Source organism: Epargyreus clarus, unplaced genomic scaffold, assembly GCF_041222505.1.
Source record: "Epargyreus clarus isolate Ecla_fem2 unplaced genomic scaffold, WU_Ecla_fem_2.2 ptg000010l, whole genome shotgun sequence".
In the NCBI taxonomy this organism is placed as follows: domain Eukaryota; kingdom Metazoa; phylum Arthropoda; class Insecta; order Lepidoptera; family Hesperiidae; genus Epargyreus; species Epargyreus clarus.
Genome location: NW_027332218.1, coordinates 10015001 through 10033267, shown reverse-complemented (window position 1 = coordinate 10033267; position 18267 = coordinate 10015001). Strand labels below are relative to the sequence as shown.

The 18267-nt window shown below is 36.4% G+C and overlaps 2 protein-coding genes across 6 annotated transcripts in view; one reads left to right on the top strand and one right to left on the bottom strand.

The window, feature by feature from the left end:
• pasi1 (septate junction component pasiflora 1) lies at positions 1-7015 on the top strand. The gene is made up of 6 exons (XM_073077439.1): positions 1-140; positions 276-524; positions 1635-1702; positions 2007-2126; positions 2821-2871; positions 5296-7015. Exons 2-6 carry the CDS (start codon positions 338-340, stop codon positions 5380-5382), a joined length of 513 nt encoding a protein of 170 aa, XP_072933540.1. The 5' UTR covers positions 1-140; positions 276-337; the 3' UTR covers positions 5383-7015.
• Positions 7016-9148: 2133 nt separating this feature from the next.
• trh (PAS domain-containing protein trachealess) overlaps positions 9149-18267 on the bottom strand; it is a 219631-nt gene continuing 210512 nt past the window's right edge. For 3 of the 5 annotated variants that reach the window (XM_073077436.1, XM_073077434.1, XM_073077438.1), the window contains 4 exons: positions 17558-17751; positions 16893-17002; positions 12368-12515; positions 9149-12157 (listed from right to left, as the gene is read on the bottom strand). In XM_073077436.1, coding sequence (XP_072933537.1) covers positions 10954-12157; positions 12368-12515; positions 16893-17002; positions 17558-17751 — 1656 coding nt within the window. In that variant the 3' untranslated portion in view covers positions 9149-10953. The remainder of the gene's footprint in view (positions 12158-12367; positions 12516-16892; positions 17003-17557; positions 17752-18267) is intronic. The other 2 variants (XM_073077435.1, XM_073077437.1) reach the window with 1 other exon arrangement.

Below are 18267 nucleotides of genomic sequence, written 5' to 3'. Positions count from 1 at the left end.
GTCAAGTATGTCAGTCGAGTTGTCATGTCAAGTTGTTTACGGTTACAATACGAACTGAATTATTACAATATTCGCTTAATTTATATTTTTACATGAATAAACTCAACACAAAAGCTATTAATTTCTTACGTTTAACTTCTGTGAGTAACTTTTAGTCATAAATCCAACAGTGGTACACAACTACACATATAAAACAGACTTTCAAATACAACAGTTATTCAAGGTGTGGCTTTAGGTACTTACTAACAAAACTTTGTTTGTAATAACTTTTTCAGAGCACGAATCGTCCAAACGTGAATTAAAGACGTTATATTCCCTAAGATAGTAGTGATACAAAATGCCAGTGCTAGAATCGTGTTGGTCACCATGCATCTGGTCGTCGAACGTGAAGACTGGCAGCCGAGCGGTCGCGGCGTACTCCGCTGCGATGAGCGTGGTGCTCATCACGTTCATATCGTACCAGATGGCTGGTGGAGACTCCACTCAGCTCTGGAACCCGCTGTTTGAAGCTGACGTGAGGGGATGTGAGTAACTGGTTTTTAGTACGAAGTTACCTAAAAATTAAAATAAATTTTTGAGGTCTAGTGACCAACGTAAGTATGAAACAAATAGTTTTCCTTTTTTTATGATATAGAAGTAGTAATTGAGCATAAGATTCTCTAAACTCAGTAGCATTGACCTTACTAAGGACACTGCTACCCAAAGATTCCAAAGAAATCTGTAAACAACTACAGTTCCTAATGAAACTTTTTATTATGTAACGGGTACTCATGATATGTGTTTTTTATTGCCGATATTTCGACTCAGATGCATGGATCGTGACTGTGGTGGCAGGGAGAAACCGTTGACAAGTACTAGTGGTAGATTAATCTATCTACCCCACGTCTAGATCGTTTTTCTTTTCTAGGTTCCATATCACAACACACAACACTAACAGTATCCTTATTTACCGTACTTTGTACTATTTGTGACTTGCATAAACTAACCACTGGATTCCACATATGGACTAACTTAAAACTATCTTCGCTGTTGAAGTTCCTAGTGTTGCTACCTTTGTAGACAAAGCTGTAATTACCCTTACAATGCTCTCAAACTAGAACATATCAGTGCTTGACACTGCTATTATAAGGCAGAAATAGGTATAGCATTGTATGTTTTTTTTTTTTTTATAATATAGGAGTAGCAAACGAGAATGCAGTCCACCTGATGGTAAGTGGCTACTGCCGCCCATGGACATCTGTAATCAACCCCAGATAGGACTAGATATCCCTACCTGAGGTCGACCACAGATGCGCTGCTACCCCTGAGGACTAAGTTGGAACGCCTCGAAAAAGTATGTCTCCCTTACCACACAATCACGTATTGTTGACAAAGTCCTCATTAATATCTTGGATATTGCCGATCTTGTAGCAGTAGGAGACATATTTATTATACAATAATTAGTAGATATAATTATGTACAGTCAATATAATTATGTTAGTACACATATAGGAGAATACTATTTTGTTATTATTTGATACTATGTAAATCACCCAAACATTATTGTTTATTTTATCATATGACACAAGATTTATTGTTGTAATACACTTGTAACCAATTGTCATATATACAAAAAAATCTTCATCTATTTTCAGCTCTTCAAGTGTTTGGCGTGATCTTCATCATTATTTTCATCACTCTCATCGTATCATCAATATTAATGGTAAATAATTTACTTACTATATTTCTTATTTATAATATTGTCATAATAATGTTATGGTATAACTATTATTATGCTATCTATGGTTGGCCAGGGTCGCTAACCCTGTGGAGTAAGTTGGAATGCCTTGGAAAATTATGTATCCGTTACCACACCCTTCAAATCAGAACACAGCAACATTTAACACTGCTGTCATTAGACAGAAATAGGTGTCGGAGTCGAATCACAAAGTATTCTGTCACATCTATGTTTGTTAATAGTAAAAGTAGTGTATTTTGATCATAATCCACTATTATTGTATTTTCAGCTTGTGGGAATCAACATATGGATGCGTGGGTTGCTGCTGCCCTGGCTCATAACAATGGGCCTTATAATAGTCTTCCAACTATTGTTTGGCTTGTGGTTGATTGGAGGTTACTATATCTATGTAAGTACTATAAATTGCACTGGCTAACCTGAATTTGAGAGGACTAACTTAGTCATCAGGAATGGAGTGCATTTGTGATCAGCTTCACATGCTTCATGGGCAGCAGTGTTAATTAACCATTAGATATACTGTATGTTTTTTTGCTTATTTCAATCTTAGGAAATAAAAGAAAATGCTATTTCTTCTCTATTTATAGCAGTAAATTTAATATAAAAATCAATTATAACCTTCTTTAATAGTGCAGGATATCATGACAAAACCTCACTGCATGAAAGTTATCATAGGTGTATGAAATTGACCAGATTTCCCTAGGTCAATGTGGTGAAATAACACTTATAGAGGGCTCGGAGCATTATACCGGTGCTTTAGTGGTAAGCTTGCGCCTTGAGTTTCTTGCGCCGCTTCTTCTCCATAGCAAAACACCTTCCAAAGAGGTGGTAGTTTGTTGACTTTCAAAAAGTATTGTATATGAATCAATTCTGAATAAATTACATTTGAATTGGATTTGAATTTAATTCAATTGAATAAAATTTTTTAATCATCAATAATGCCTCCACAAAGGCTGAAGGACTATTGTCTTATGATAAAAACCAGGAATGATGTCATTATATGCAGAATTGTGCATGAAAGCAACTATTTAGTAATATAAAGTTGTGTGTGTTATAATAATATGTGGTAACTGTTATAATTCCAGTTGGATGCCACATTTGCTGCCCTGGTGGACTTACTCTGGATGGCATACAATGTGAGTATCCATTTTTTAACCTGCCAGAATATAGAAAAGTAAAATTTCATAGTAACATAGAGAGTGTTGGTATTATGGGATTATGGGAAACATGTTTCCTTTCACTCTGGATAGCCCTGATGTCGCGATGGGACCGTCGGTGCTGCCCGAGTGGACGGAGGAGTTGGCAGTCAGTGAAACAGAATTAGAGTGGGCCGTGAAACGGTTGGCAGCGCGAAACACCGCACCAGGCCCTGATGGGATCCCGGGTCGGGCCTGGGTGTTGGCGCTGACTGTCTTCGGGGAGAAATTGCGGTCTCTGTTCACTGACTGTCTACGTGCTGGTCGCTTCCCAGCGGAATGGAGGCAGGCGAAGTTGGTGCTCCTCCACAAACCGGGCAGACCTTCAGACTCATCCTCGGCTTACAGGCCGATATGTCTGCTGAACGAAGTGGGAAAGCTTTTTGAGCGGATTATTTCCACTCGTATCAGCGGACATTTGGCGTGCAGCGGTCCGGATCTATCCGACAGTCAGTATGGCTTCCGAAAGGAACGCTCGACTGTCGATGCTATACTCCGTGTTCGCGCAGTCACAGAGCAGGCCGTATCCAGTGGCAGAGTGGTTCTGGGTATAAGCCTAGATATTGTGAACGCTTTCAACACTCTGCCCTGGAAAGCGATAAGGGAGGCCCTCGTATACCATCAGGTGCCTCCCTATTTGCGGGAAGTGTTGACGGCCTATCTGTCGAACCGGAGTATCAGCTATCCGGGCCGTTACGGGAGTGTCGGGGAGAGGCGTGTCGTGTGCGGGGTTCCGCAGGAGTCGGTCTTGGGGCCACTCCTGTGGAATCTCGCATACGATGTCGTACTGCGGACGGAGCTCCCTAGAGGTGTGAGCGTTATCTGCTACGCCGACGACACTCTCGTACTGGCCGAGGGTGAGTCTTTTGAGAGGACGGCGAGGCTGGCCGAATTAGGGGTGGCACGCGTTGTCGCGAAAATACGCGGAATAGGCCTTAGCGTTGCAGGTAATAAGACCGAGGCGCTATGGGAACCATCCGTCCTACCCGGGGTTACTTGCTGGACGGTTCGAGCTCCCACTCTTGCCGCCCGCCACCCCGGAAGCCCCTTTTAGTCTCCTCTTACGACAGGCAGGGGATACCGTAGCCCTATTCTGGTCCCGGTACTACAGGGACAACACTATGTAGCCTATTGACGTACCAGGTGGCTGAGCTGTGTTCATGCACTTCTGACATGCTGAGGGTACCAGATTCGATCCCGGGTCTATATATCTGTTTTTAGTACCGTTAATGGCTACCATTAAGACTTTCACGCAGAAAATGTTAAACCAATCCTCTTCATATAAAACTTGTATTGTGACTGCTCCAACATAATAATATGCCGCAACAGTTTACAATTTGAGCCTAATATTTCATTTACAAAAATAATATTTAATATAGTCACGGGAGCGACGCACATAATAAACACATAATGTCTATACATATGTAACATGTCAAAAACTGGGCGTGGCCCAAAAAATTACAATCTATAGTATGGGTATGAACGTATTTATATCTTCTTCAAAACGACCCCGTAAACACGTCAACGTATAAAAAAATATGACGATATGAGTGGGGCCTAAATTTTAAACACATCAGAAACACATTAGACACATCAGAGAGAGAGAAACATAAATATCAGAGAGAGAGAAATTTTTGAAGGTGGTAGAACCCTTTGTGGTTCGACTCCGGCGGCACCACCGCCACACCTATTTCTACCTAATAACAGCAGTGTTAGGCGCTGCTGTGTTCTGGTTTGAAGGGTGTGGTAAGGGAGACAGACTTTTCCAAGGCGTTCCAGCGACCTCAGGAATATCTAATCCTAGGTTGATTACAGATGTCCATGGGCGGCAGGAGCCACTTATACCATACCGTACCATCAGGTGGACTGCATGCTCGTTTGCTACTCCATCTAATATATAAAATTCTCGTGTCACAGTTTTCGTTGCCATACTCCTCCGAAACGGCTTGACCGATTTTGATGAAATTTTTTGTGCTTATCCGGTATCTATGAGAATCGGCCAACATCTATTTTTCATCCCCCTAAATGTTAGGGGTAGTACAACCCTAATTTTTTTTTATTTATATGGCAATACAAAGTTTGCTGGGTCAGCTAGTATTATAAAAAAAGACACTAAACGAAAATATACATTTCGAGAAAGAAACAAATTCTCTGTAAACAAATTTTACGAGTCATATTGTCACACAATCTCTGCTATATTCCGCGCAAAACTGCTATTCCGCTCTGAAGTTGTTGCGAGCAGGTTATAGTCATAGAATTTGCTATGGCGACGCGACTCATTTCTATGTTCAGAGCGGACTAGCAGTTTCGCGCGGATATACCACACTCTTCATATTCTGATTTAAATATTTATTTTATTTTCAGATCTACTGCTGGTTATGTGTATTCTCACAATACCAAATAATACTTGAAATGCAGTCACCGAATATAGAAATATTGATCGAATATTGATATTGAAAATTCTGCCAATAAGGAATGAAATTGGAATTATTATTATATTTCACATTACTTTTTTAAAACTTAACTCAATAGTTTTAAATTGATTTCAAGTTAATTATCATAAAGTGACCAAGACTTATATTTAGAATTTCACAAATTTGACTTATGGCTTTATTGGATAGTAAATCGGTAAATGACTTTTATGTATGTTTTTCGACTTCTTGATTTAAAGAAACAACATAATGTATTGTTATTAAGAGAATGTTAATAAGAAGAGATGATTTATATCACTATATTGGTAACATATTAGTAATATTAGTATTTTGTTGTATCTCTTAACCGTCCACCTCAAATCTTATGTTTTTTTATTTGATAGTATTTCTCCTATATATAAAATGCATTTATTCCTATGGTCCTTATTAATTGTACAAACGATATGCCTTCACTTTTTAATTCTTATTATATATGATCTGAACATTTATGTATTTAAGATTTATTATGTACTAAAAACTAAGTTTATATTACCCAGTTCTAGTACCCAGTATTTTGTATGAAGTCAAGGAAAAATAAGGAAATTATTTTTAAACAACACTATGATATGGGAAATAAAAGAAAATGTCCTATTTCTTCACTATTTATAGCAGTATATTTAAATTTAAAAGTCAATTATAACCTACTTTAATAGAGAAGGATATCATGACGAAACCGCACTGCATAAAAGTTATTAATAGGTGTATGAATTTTACCAGTTTTCCCTATGTGTATTGTATTTTTATGAAGTAAAGGAAAAATAAGGAAATTATTTTTAAACACCACTATGATATTGGTATCAAATGTAAGTTTTCTGAAAAGAATACGAAAAAAGTTTGTTTTTAGAACTTTTTTAATATAAATCAATTTGTGACTCAATTTAGTGTTAATAAGTATTTCTAGTATGACAAAGTGCCTAATTTTAGTATGTAGTAGTATAATATTTTGTATTTTACAATGTACTGTTTTTTCCGTCCATTTTAAGTATTATATTTGTTACAAAACTTTTTATGAATTAAAGTAAATGTCTAATAGTGTATTGTGACTATATGAAAAGTTGAATTTAATCAAGTTTCAATCCTAATTTAATCAATATTTATAAAATGTTTAAATAAAACGTTATTGATATGTTTTATATTAGTATCTCATGATTTTTACAATTTTACACCATATCTTTTGTATTTAATTTATTATTTACTTTTCCATGATGTTCCGTCCATTTATTTTATATTTAATAAGTTTGTATAAGTTTGTAATATTATAATAAAAAGTTAAAGTAAGGAGTTTTTAATTGTATGTGTTCATTTAAGTTCATGAATGTAAGAGAATGACGTAATTGCACTAAATATAACACTAGTAATTTACGATTGCAAAAAATATACTTCTGCAATCACACACTTGCAATTACAGCCGCTGTAACGCCAATATAAGCGCAATGGATAGTACTTTTGTCTGCCACGTTACGTGCTTGGCACGCTTAATGTCTGTGGTTGTAAATAAATCCTAATTAGTAATTACCTCTGAGAGACATCTGTAATTAACTAAAGTAATTTCAGCATTTTCGTGGGTTGCACTACGCGCTTAACATTAAATACATTCTCATGTGGACTGCCAATTGTATATTTAATAAAAAAAATCATAACAAGCGTGTATGTATGCATGTAAGAAGTTATACTACTTTGGTTAACCAACCATTTAAATAATAATATTAATTTATAATTTGCACAAAAGACAAAATAATAAATTCATATCAACAGTCTGTCGACCTCATATCTAGAAACGTACTTAATTGTATTTACCTGTACTACATAAAAAAAAAATTGAGTAATATTGTTTTCATTGATAACTTTAATATAATACGGATAATTTCAAAACTTATTAAATATCAGCATCATTGTCGTAATTTTTGGACTACTTTATTTGAAGTTATACTATTACAGTGACATCTTTTTTTACCGTAAAAAAGCAACACGATAACCATTGAATAAAAAAGTACTTGAGTTTTTCAATAGATGGCAGGGCAGTATAGTCCATTCCTTATTCGCGTAATATTTTGTCTTACCCGAACGCTAAAGTGCGAATGAGATACAAAATAAAGACCCAGACCCAACTGTGTTTTGTATTTACGTCTCGCTTCCACTTATTTGCACACGATTAGAGTAAAAGAGATGCCTAATGATACGAATCTCTAGAAAACGACCTCCTCTAAATGGGAAGGAAACATTTTTGCAAACACTTGATAGTCGCGTTAAAATACTTAAAATAGGCAAAGATAGAGAGTCCACACAGCCACAGTAAGGATCTACTGTGACACAACTTCGTTTTAATATAGTTGATTACTTTTTTATAATTTACGTTTCAGAGCGGGGAGACTTTTTTATTTAACAGTATGTACCTACGATATACGAGCCAACTGGACAAAATATGAAAAGACCGAAACATACTCAAAAAAAGCGTGTTAACAAAAATGTACGTAGCAACTCTGTGTAAGTAGTGACTCTGGTATTCCCGATCCTTCTGTATGGCGCTGAGTCCTGGACCCTGAAAGCAGCAGACAGGACACGAGTGGATGCTTTCGAAACGTGGTGCTATCGAATGCTACGCATTCCTTGGCCAGCTTTCCGGACCAATATCTCCATACTCCATGAACTCAAAGTGAAAAAAAGGCTCTCTACGATATGCCTCCAGCGAATCTTAACATATTTCGGATACATCACAAGAAAACCCGCTAACAACGAGAGCTCGTATAAAAAAGACAGGCGGCTCATCACGATGCTCAGCTGTGAGCGAACGAACGAAGGAGGAGGACTTCTACGATATTTCTATTTGTTCAAGTTATTTCATATTTTTCAGGTAATTTTAACGAAATATACTTAAATAACCATAAAATATATTTCTAAATAAAAATGTTACTAATAAGTAAAAACTTAAATTCATTTAGTTTGGATTAGCCATCTTAAAAGACTTCCCTTATGAAGGACTACCAGTAGGTACCACTACTACCACTACTACCAGTAACTTCTTTTTAAAATGATATCGTGATATTTTTTTCTAGAGTATAATAAATGCAAATAATTGATGCGACATGGTGTTGACTAAAATCTGACAGTTTTGTAAAAAACACTCATCATTTTATCCAAACGAACCGTAAGACTGTTTGTCCACTGCACCGTCACCGAGCCGATACCGAGAACGAGATTATTTCGGTCCGATTTTAATTATGTCGTGACGGCGATAGTTTGTCCATTGCGACCGATATCGGCGGTTTATTTTGTTCCAGCTGTCACTCGTGTGTCGGCAGTGTATGGACATGTTCCAATGTGTTTTACATTGCCGGCACATCGTCCCGTCAAAAACTCGGTGCCGATCTAGTGGTGACTGGAATATCGGCGGCCGGGATGACGGTGCTCGGGTATAGTAAATGTATGTACGCTACTTCGGCGCCGTCATTCATTATCGGTATCGGCTCGGTATCGGTGGTTGGTGGACAAACAGCGTAACAAGTGTAACTTTAAAATATGTCATAATCATTAACTTCAGTGTAATGATGATGTACCTATTATGTTATATTGTTGTGTATGAAGAAGATTTAAATACATATATGATTTATATTTTTAAATTGATATTAAAATATAAATATAGTAATTCTGTTAATATGAGAATTTATTTTTTGTGAAATTTGTCGTGTTTTGTGTATTTAGTAATAAACTTTTGACACTAATTAATTTGATGGAAATGAAACAATACGTAAGAAAATTCTTAATTATTTAATTTGGAGAAATAAAACTTCTTCATTTTCATGTCTTCGATTAAAATAAAAAATCTGAATTTTGAAAGACTTCAGTTCAAAATTTAAAAAAAAAAACGTAACAGGTAATCGCGTCGTAAGCCTATTCCCAATTTAATTATATTAATTACAACTTTATTACAATTTTAATGATAATTATCTTATATTACGATACATCAACGAAGCCATTAAAATCAAAATGAAAACATTTTTATTCATATTGCACAGTACAGTACCATAAATAGATTTAATTTATCTCCGTAATTCTAATTCGTTTAATAAAATTAAGTTTCCAATAATATTTCAACTAAAATGCATTTTTAAATTGGAATGTTTGAGTATTTCGCTAAAAACAATAACAATTTGTCATGAACTAAATGAGTGTTCAGTAAAAAGGGCATAAGTAAAAATACAAACAAAAAGAAAAAACAGTTGCGCCATTATTTAGTTTGAGAGACGCAATTCTAGTAATTTTTATATTTGACTTTAAATTTGACAGGTTTATTTACACCCCATTTCACTGAATTGTAACAAAGTAAACATCATTTTCAACGGCCAAATATTAAATTTACTCCTAACTTCGAGTCATTATAAAGAATCTTAGGTAAAAATCTTCATATAGATTCCTAAACTCATTTATACCATACTCAAATAATACATAAAATGAAACACTTATAACAACCAAATATTTTCGGAATGTATAACAAAAACTGAGCATTCAAAGTCGTAACTAGCAAAAAATATTTACAATGAAATCTTATTTCGAATAATTAGATTAATATACAGTACTTAATCTATAATTTACAAGAATAAAGAGCTTATTCTAAATACAGTCGTGTATTATTTTACAATAATTTACAGAAAGCTTACACTAAAACATCAAAATGATATGCAAAAAGCTATGTAGATAGCTAAACGGTCACAGCTTATTATAAGTTTGTAGAACGCAATATTTACTGGTAAAATTGTATAATGGAATGTATTGTGTAAGATGTATGGAATTATATTTATTTGTACATAATAAGTGTATGTTAGGTTTTTAAGTTGAAGTCTGCCAAAGAAACCTTATTTCGTATATTTTTATCTGTACTTAAATCGAGGGATAGGTGCCAGCGGCGCAAATGCTGTATTTGTTATTTGAGAATACAAATATGCATAATTTTTCTTAAGAAAAATCTTCGGTTCAATTTATTAACCATTTGGCACATACAGCGCCATCTGTACAGACGGCTTGAAGGATCCCTTACATTACACGATCAGTCGTACAAATAGAAAACGTGGAATGTTATTATAAAGGTTACACAGTTTCTGTAATTCTGTCTTACTTTCTTTCATTCAATTTTATATTTACTGTTATATATTATGGTTGCATCGTCTCAATTATTTGCTAAACTTAAACATGTCGACCAAATGCCGTAAGCACCAAATGTTTGGCACATATTCTGTACAAAAACGGTACTTTTACGGTTACAAAAAAGTTCAAAAACGGTAATTTTCCAATTTAAATGCAGTGAATGTCACTATAGCTATTCAAAGTCTTCATCCGTATACCAAATGTTAGTTGGGAAAATGATTCCTTACGATCTAAGAATTTGAGCCCATTATTTATATTAATTCAGGCAATCTGCCAGACCCAGTATGCGTCTCTAATGTAACAATAATATAAATGCACCGAGTAGAATAACAACGAAATACAAGAAATAACAAAAGTTGGACGCCAGTCGTCAAATTCATAGGCGATTTCAAATCCTCACTTAAAATCGTGGCTATGAACTGGCGGAATACCAGTTAGTATTTGGTGGAGCTGACTTATCTACGGTTTGATGGGAATGTGGCGCGTGCGCTGAATGCGGCTGTGGATGATAGAGATGGAAGGTGGATGGTGGATGGAAAAACTGGGACTGGTCCAACGAAGACGCGTAGTCCAGAGCGCCGGGAACCGCTGAATACGCCTGTGGTTTTAGTGGCAATGGCGCTTCACCCAAGTACGAATGCCTTATCGCTTCCGAATAAGCGCTATTGTCATACGACAATGCGTACTGCTGCTTGTCTCTCGGGGATACTGACCCAGGAGGCGTCATCGCTGAATGGTAATCAGCGTATCCTCCATAAGCTAAAGAACCAATATCAGTTCCTTTGTGACCTAGTTGCTCACTGTAACCAGAGCCCTCGCTGCCCGGTGGAGTCGGTAACGGACCAGATTGTCCGTCATTGGAGTAATAGCCACTTCTTCCATCTCCTAGGAAGTTACTTCTGATGACACTTTCTCTATTTGCGTACAACTGTCTCAACAACGCTGACGCAGGCGTTGACGTATGATTACCGGGTATCTGTCTGTTCAAATGGTTCAAGTGATGATTCTGAGTCCCGATCCATTGTATTGTTGATTTTTGCTGCTGTTGCTTTAGTAAAGCGTCTGTAGAAAAGTCCGTTGGTCGATGCGCAATTTCTTTCCCGTCCAATGAGGGCAAATGCTTGGACATAGCATTTTCTAAGTCTCTAACAGATGTCGCGTCTGTGGTTCCCTCAGGGATGGCTAAGTTTGTTTTGGACATGTCCCGTTCAGCGGGGGATATGGCAGCTCCAGGGTTTGAAGAACTCTTTCGTCTTTCTTCATCCCTATCTGGATCTTCCTCGCAGTCCGTTGTGTGCTTTCGTTTCTTTAGTCTTCTCGCAGGCATTGGAGAAGTCCTCTCGTTGTTGGTGTTTAAGGGTATTGGTTGGGTGTCGTTTAGTCTTGTCAGATGAGTACCATCTGAGGATGCTACTGGCGCTGAGGATGCTGAATCGGTGTTGCTTGGGGGTTCAGTTCTCTCTGCGTTGTGTCGAGGTGGCGGAGGGGGACCACCAGATGTGTCAGCATCAGGCGGACCATTCTCTGGATCTCCTGTTGTCTCTTCTCGTTTTACTCCTTGTACACTCTCTTCGAGTTGACAGCAATCCATAACAGTGTTTGGATACTCCCGACCACTGTAAAAAATAAAATAAGTATATTAATGACTGTTCTAGAATAACGCTCCCTTTATTTATTGCGCTGATCATCCCACAGACAATCTATGACGGTATAAACGTCCTTTTTCGGGGATCATCTAGGTCAATCAGTTTTATGACCACTGCTGGAGGATGGAATGATTAAATTGCATGTGATTGTTGTTTTACAATCATTAGTTCAGTTTTTACCTGATAACATAGTTGACGCAAATTATGTTCTGTTCTTCAGCATTCTTCGAGGAGCAGACGACGGTGGCACAGGTCTGCATCCAGGTGTAACCACCCAGTTTGTTCATCAGCCTGTAGTAGTGTGTTAGGACCTGGCCTTTGTTCATTACTGAAACAATAAAAATTGAATTTAGTTAATTTACGGAATTACTGAATAAACTTATTCGTATTTCGTTGGTATGTTTTTTCTTCTACCGTCATTGATGATGACAGTGGATCACAGATTGGGTACAAAACAAATACAGGTCTGTGCTGTGGATAGTATTTTTTTCATCAATGTTACTGACAATATTACGAAAAGATTTTCTGTAAGTATTCTGTAAGTAAGTTTTCTGTATCTCAAATTTATAGCAGTTGGTGTTTCCAAAAAGGATATGCTACATCTAGAATATGGTTGAAACTTTATACCGCTTGGTAATTTCATCGTATTCAGGAATAAACTATTTTACCACACTATTACTGAGGTTCGTACGATTGCAAAACTAATAATTTTGCTTCCTATTAAAGGAAGGTAGAGAACCTATGTTAAACATGACTTATTCGTAGGCATTAATATGCAATTAATTTTATCGATAGACTATATCATGGTTGCATCAACAAACCTTAGGTTAGACAAAGGACGAGTGACCTTGAATTAGCGTTCAAATCGGCCTGATGACGGTATTATTCAAATCGGCAGCTTATTTTTCTAATAAGTCGATAGCCGTAGGTATTATATTCAAACACAAATGACATTGCGATCAACACGTGTATTGTTGTACGTGAGTCATTAGGACTGACTCGGTTTTTGGTTTTGTTGTTTTATTGTGTATTGTGACCGGTGCCTTCGATAATTAGCTATGCACTTGGAGTTGCGCCAAAAAGTGAAACTCGTAAGTGTCTGCTGACTGCCTAATCGTTGTTGTGTCGCCGTGTTGGTAAATTCCTTAAACAGCGTGACAATTAATGGAATTTTCTCGAAATTTTGAATTTTTAATAGCGCTTTATTAAGCGGTCAAAATTAATATATTTTGAGCGCCGAACTTTATTTGAAAAGTTTAAATATATTTTATTCATAATTAATATTTTGTGTTCAATAGTATGTAAGTAGGTAGCTGAACTTGAAATGTACTAAAAAGTTTGCAGATATCTGTAGTCGGCAGTGAAAACCTAGTGGTTAAGAAACTCGGCCTCTCGATCGAGGGGTCCGAGGTTCAAATCCCAGGCACCCGCCTCTGATTTTTTCGAAATTAAGTGCTTATTAGAAATTTATTATCAATTGCTAAAACGGTGAACGATAACATCGTGAGGAAACCTGCATACCTAAGAGATTTAGTCTCTAAGGTATGTGAAGTCTACCAATACGCACTTGGCCAGCGCGGTGGACTATGGTCTAATCCTTCTCATTATGAGAGGAGACCCGTGCCCAGCAGTGGGACAATAATGGTTTGATGATAATCTTTAGTCGGTAATACCGACTCAATATAATTACTTACCTAACTAAATTAAAGACTTTTAAACTAAACCAAATGTATTGGTATTGCTAAATCAAAATTTGAATAAATTTAGATATATTTACAGCAATTCATGGTTTGTCATTTGACTACAAATGAATCAATCAAGGGTTTTTATTATAAATTGTCGTCAATGAGCAGTAATAAAAGGAAAAAAGAACATCAAAATATATCATACGTACATATAAATTTGAAATTATATTAACATTAACAACATCCTTCTGGTAATGTCTTTATCTGACGTGAAATGTTTCGAAAAACAACTTAAAATTCCGCGCGGGGCCACAATGCCGGAACTTTTAAGTACTAATCTAATTTTATTGCCTCAGACAAATTTTGATATTATACGATCGAATGTAGTAGGTATGTACATTAGGCATCCTACCCGCGTTTACGGTTGTAACCAAATTACCCGCTTTCTAGCAAACACCCGGAGGTTTATGTAAATACCGACGATTGTTATTCTACTCCCGGATTGACCACATTTGACCGGCATTTGTATAGACATTGTGCATTTTAAATTCAAATTAATGGTCTCGTAAAGCTATCAAGTACTCAGGTGCCAGTGAAAAAGTTTACTGTATGACGTCCAATAATCGTGATTCGAGTAACAATACGGCCGCCATCTTGTTCAGTTCGGTAGTAACTGTTACGCAAGATGTCCTTCATTTTCAGTTTAGTGTTATGTGTGATTCAACCCCTATTTGTAAATCTCATGAATAAACCACTAAAACCAACGAGTCAGCTGATGAACCGGACAATTTCAAACGTAATTGAGTAAGACGTGACAATGATTCAGAATTTTTTGGTAATGAAAAAAAGAAAACAGAATATTGTCATATTTGTACGTTGCAGAAGGGAACTTTAGTAAGAACTATTCAAAGTTCAATAACATTAATAAAATTCGCAAATTTTAATAAATCATAAACTTAGGTAATTGCGTAAGTGGTAAGAAATGCATTATTACCGAAAACTGTAGGTATACTGCGTATCGTATCGCAGAAAGATTAAAAAGACAAAGAAAGTTGTACAATGTACCAAAGTAACAAAATCCACTAACAACATTTATAAAAATCCTCAATAAACCCTTGAAATGTATATAAATAAACATCGAATTGAATTTTAGAGTCCAACTAAACCCGTCGGTAAAAGAAACAACGAATCAAGTCGCAAGCCATCCTGAGGACATTAAGGCCGACATTTCCCACGTACAGTCAGGGAAAGGAAACGAAATGATGGCAAGAGTTATTATTATTCAAATCACAACCGACTCGGTATGGCGCTAGGCCTAAATTGTATTCTTGTGACGAATACCACGGAAAATAATGATATCGCCTTTGATAAGTAAAATAGAAAGATACTTCACCGCTTTGAAATTGGATGAAGCCCCAAAAGGCTGATTTGACAGTTATGTTTTGAACTCTTGACAAATAATTTTTTTTTAGAGAAAATGTACCTACGTACTAATAACTAATACTAGGTAATTTACGTAATAATTAAATCAGTATTTCAAACATTTTAGGAGAATTTTAGCACGAAACCATGGCAAAACTTTATTTACACAACAATGTCAATTCTCAAAACTGTTTACACTTTCTTGTTAGGAATGATCAATCTATGTATTTTTCTCATCTAAGGATATCGCCTACTGTCTGGGCTTGGATGGAGATGTTTCGGCGTTTTCCCCTTTGTTAAATAAAATAATTATGTACCTACCTAACCGTACGTAGTTTTTTTCCGAATCTAGGATCACAAAATCTTAGTAGACTTTGCATACAAATTTGGTCATGACACCGCAGTTTAGCCAAAAAATGAGTCGTTTATACCTACATGCACTGATTATTTTCTGTGGTATGAAACGACGTATGTGTGATGGATGAATACGGATATTCCAAATGAGTATTAGGAAAATAATGAATCAGTGATCAATCTTTTGTAATTTAGAAGCGGAAGTTTTTGTTTTAAGTAGGTATCTGTGTATATGTCTGCCATTTGTTATACCTATTGCCTATGAGTAACTGCTACGTAAGTTCTTGTACGTTGCTGTAATCTTTTTTATACCAAATATCCTTCAATCATTGATAACTGATGTTTTAACACAAAGTGATCTAGAGCAAAGTACATCGATTTGACTGAAAGGGTTTGATCCTTAGCGATTTACACGTACCTACCTAAATGAAATGGCGAATTTAGATTTCTGTTCTAAAAAGCTTGTAAAAAAACAAAAATATCGCAACATAACGGCTTTAATGAACTTCTCCAGTTAATCTAATTGAACTTGAGCCATAACAAAAACATCCGGCTTCAGCCGTTTCGCTCCACAAAATCTCGATGGTTCGAACTTCGATCTCATATATTTTCCTCGTCGCCTTGGTTCCAACTGTTGTCTTGACATGGATTTCTATAAGCCACAAACTGAATACGAATTGGAGTTACGACATTTGCCACCGATGGATTTCACCGCACATAGTGGGTCATGGGTGGACACCGAGTGATCGAAAACAATCGATTAAATCGATATGTAAGGATAATTGAAGCTTATTCGGTTTGTAACTGTCATCGCTGACATGATTCATATTTTGCATCATTGTAGCGTGTTATTTATTAGGTAGTAGTTTATCGCCCGTTATTCATCAACCTGTCCAATGTTTTGCCTACTAAAGATCAACATTTGACAATTCCTTTAAACTAGACATAAACAAAAAATGGATAAATTGGTTATAAATAACAGATGTATATCACCATCGCTTATTCTTCGTTTATGAAGTAGTTATTCATTAGACAATCCAACGTAGTCCTGCGCAAAAATCTCTGTGATATCTAGTCTTTCGGTATGAGGCCGATTCTATTTGGGATTGATCATAGACATTGTTGGCAATGACCAATGAGCACGTATCATTAGATGCTCTTAATCATTTCAATATTGAAGTATCTACTAGTTACGTACCTACCTACCTATATGGTTTTCTACAAATATTACTATGTATACTTACAATCTACGTGACATTTCCTAAGTTTGTTCGCGTCTTCCCCATGGCACAGCGCGTACAGATTCTTCCCCGTCAGCTCGTCTGCCGTGTACCCTAGTAACTCTGATACCCTGCTGGGATTAAGAAGAATCAAGTTAGTATGAACAATTAAACAAATAATATACCTATTGTATACAACACAACAAAGATGTTTACATCCGTCAAGCAGTTTGGGACGTGACTAAAAATGAGACATAGTGGGTAGGCAAGCTAAAAATACATTACTCTCTGGGCAGTCGGATCATAAGATTGCAGTGATTCTGCTATAACAGCAGAGTGGGTAGCACTCCTGTACCCTGATTTGATTATTGAGCTTATTTATTTATTTATTTATTTATTTAATGAGCTTCATTTCATTGAGACATTCCATTCTAATCCTTGAAAATAACAACACAATTGTGGTTGATTTCAAGCACACCGAATTCTATACGAAATTGATTACAGATGACCATTGCGACCAGCGGTGGCAACCAAAGACCACCGCTGGTCGCAGACTATCACGAGTTATTGATGTTAAGGGCCGTCGACAATATCCTCCTTCCTTTATCAAGCATTCATCCTTGTCTCAAGCGACTGAACCTAAGGACTATCGCTTGTGTATCGCTCGTATACAATGCATAATTTAATACCTGGGTTCACAATGCGCTATCCTAAAGTCGAAGTTGATCCTGGTGACGAACATATCAGACTCCAATCTGATCTCGTGGACTGATGGTGGTGGTAGCGCGATGGCGAGCGCCACCATCCCTAGTAACGACGGTGGTGACTTCCGGCTGTGCGAGAAGGAGTACTGTGGTCGGAGCCTACACAGCATTAACACCACCTGGAAAGATGGAAAGGGTGGTAAGTGATTTGGATATGATATGGGTGATACGAGGTGCCATGGATACCTGAAGGAGACATATGTATGGAGCCGGATTAAATATCTTGATGACTCTGCATGGTTGAATACCTATTTCGTTGTGGCAACTGCTCCATAAGAGTAGTGAATAAAACAGGTCTAAAAATTAAAAATCATAAAGTTTAAAGACTATGGTTACAATTGTAAACACCGTTTAAGCTTTTGAAGTTCCTAAAAATCATAGTAATTGTAAATACTTAATTCTTGCTCCGCTGATAATTAATCCGCACTAGACTATTCATTAAAATATAAATATACACAAGTAGGTACTTTACATTTATTGTAACTTAACCATTGTTTATGTAAATCATCGCATTTTACGTCATTGTCTATGAACGATACCTACCTACCTAATTAATTTTAAACAGATTCTACATTAACGTCTTACGTATTGTTTAGAAAAATAATAAACAGATGAAATCATTTTTAAACGGGAAA

Excerpts from the sequence above, each read along its gene's own strand:
- pasi1 (XM_073077439.1), top strand. The coding sequence starts at position 338 with ATGCCAGTGCTAGAATCGTGTTGGTCACCATGCATCTGGTCGTCGAAC. Across the intron at positions 525-1,634 it reads TGAAGCTGACGTGAGGGGAT|CTCTTCAAGTGTTTGGCGTG; the intron begins GTGAGTAACTGG and ends ATCTATTTTCAG. Across the intron at positions 2,127-2,820 it reads TTGGAGGTTACTATATCTAT|TTGGATGCCACATTTGCTGC; the intron begins GTAAGTACTATA and ends TTATAATTCCAG.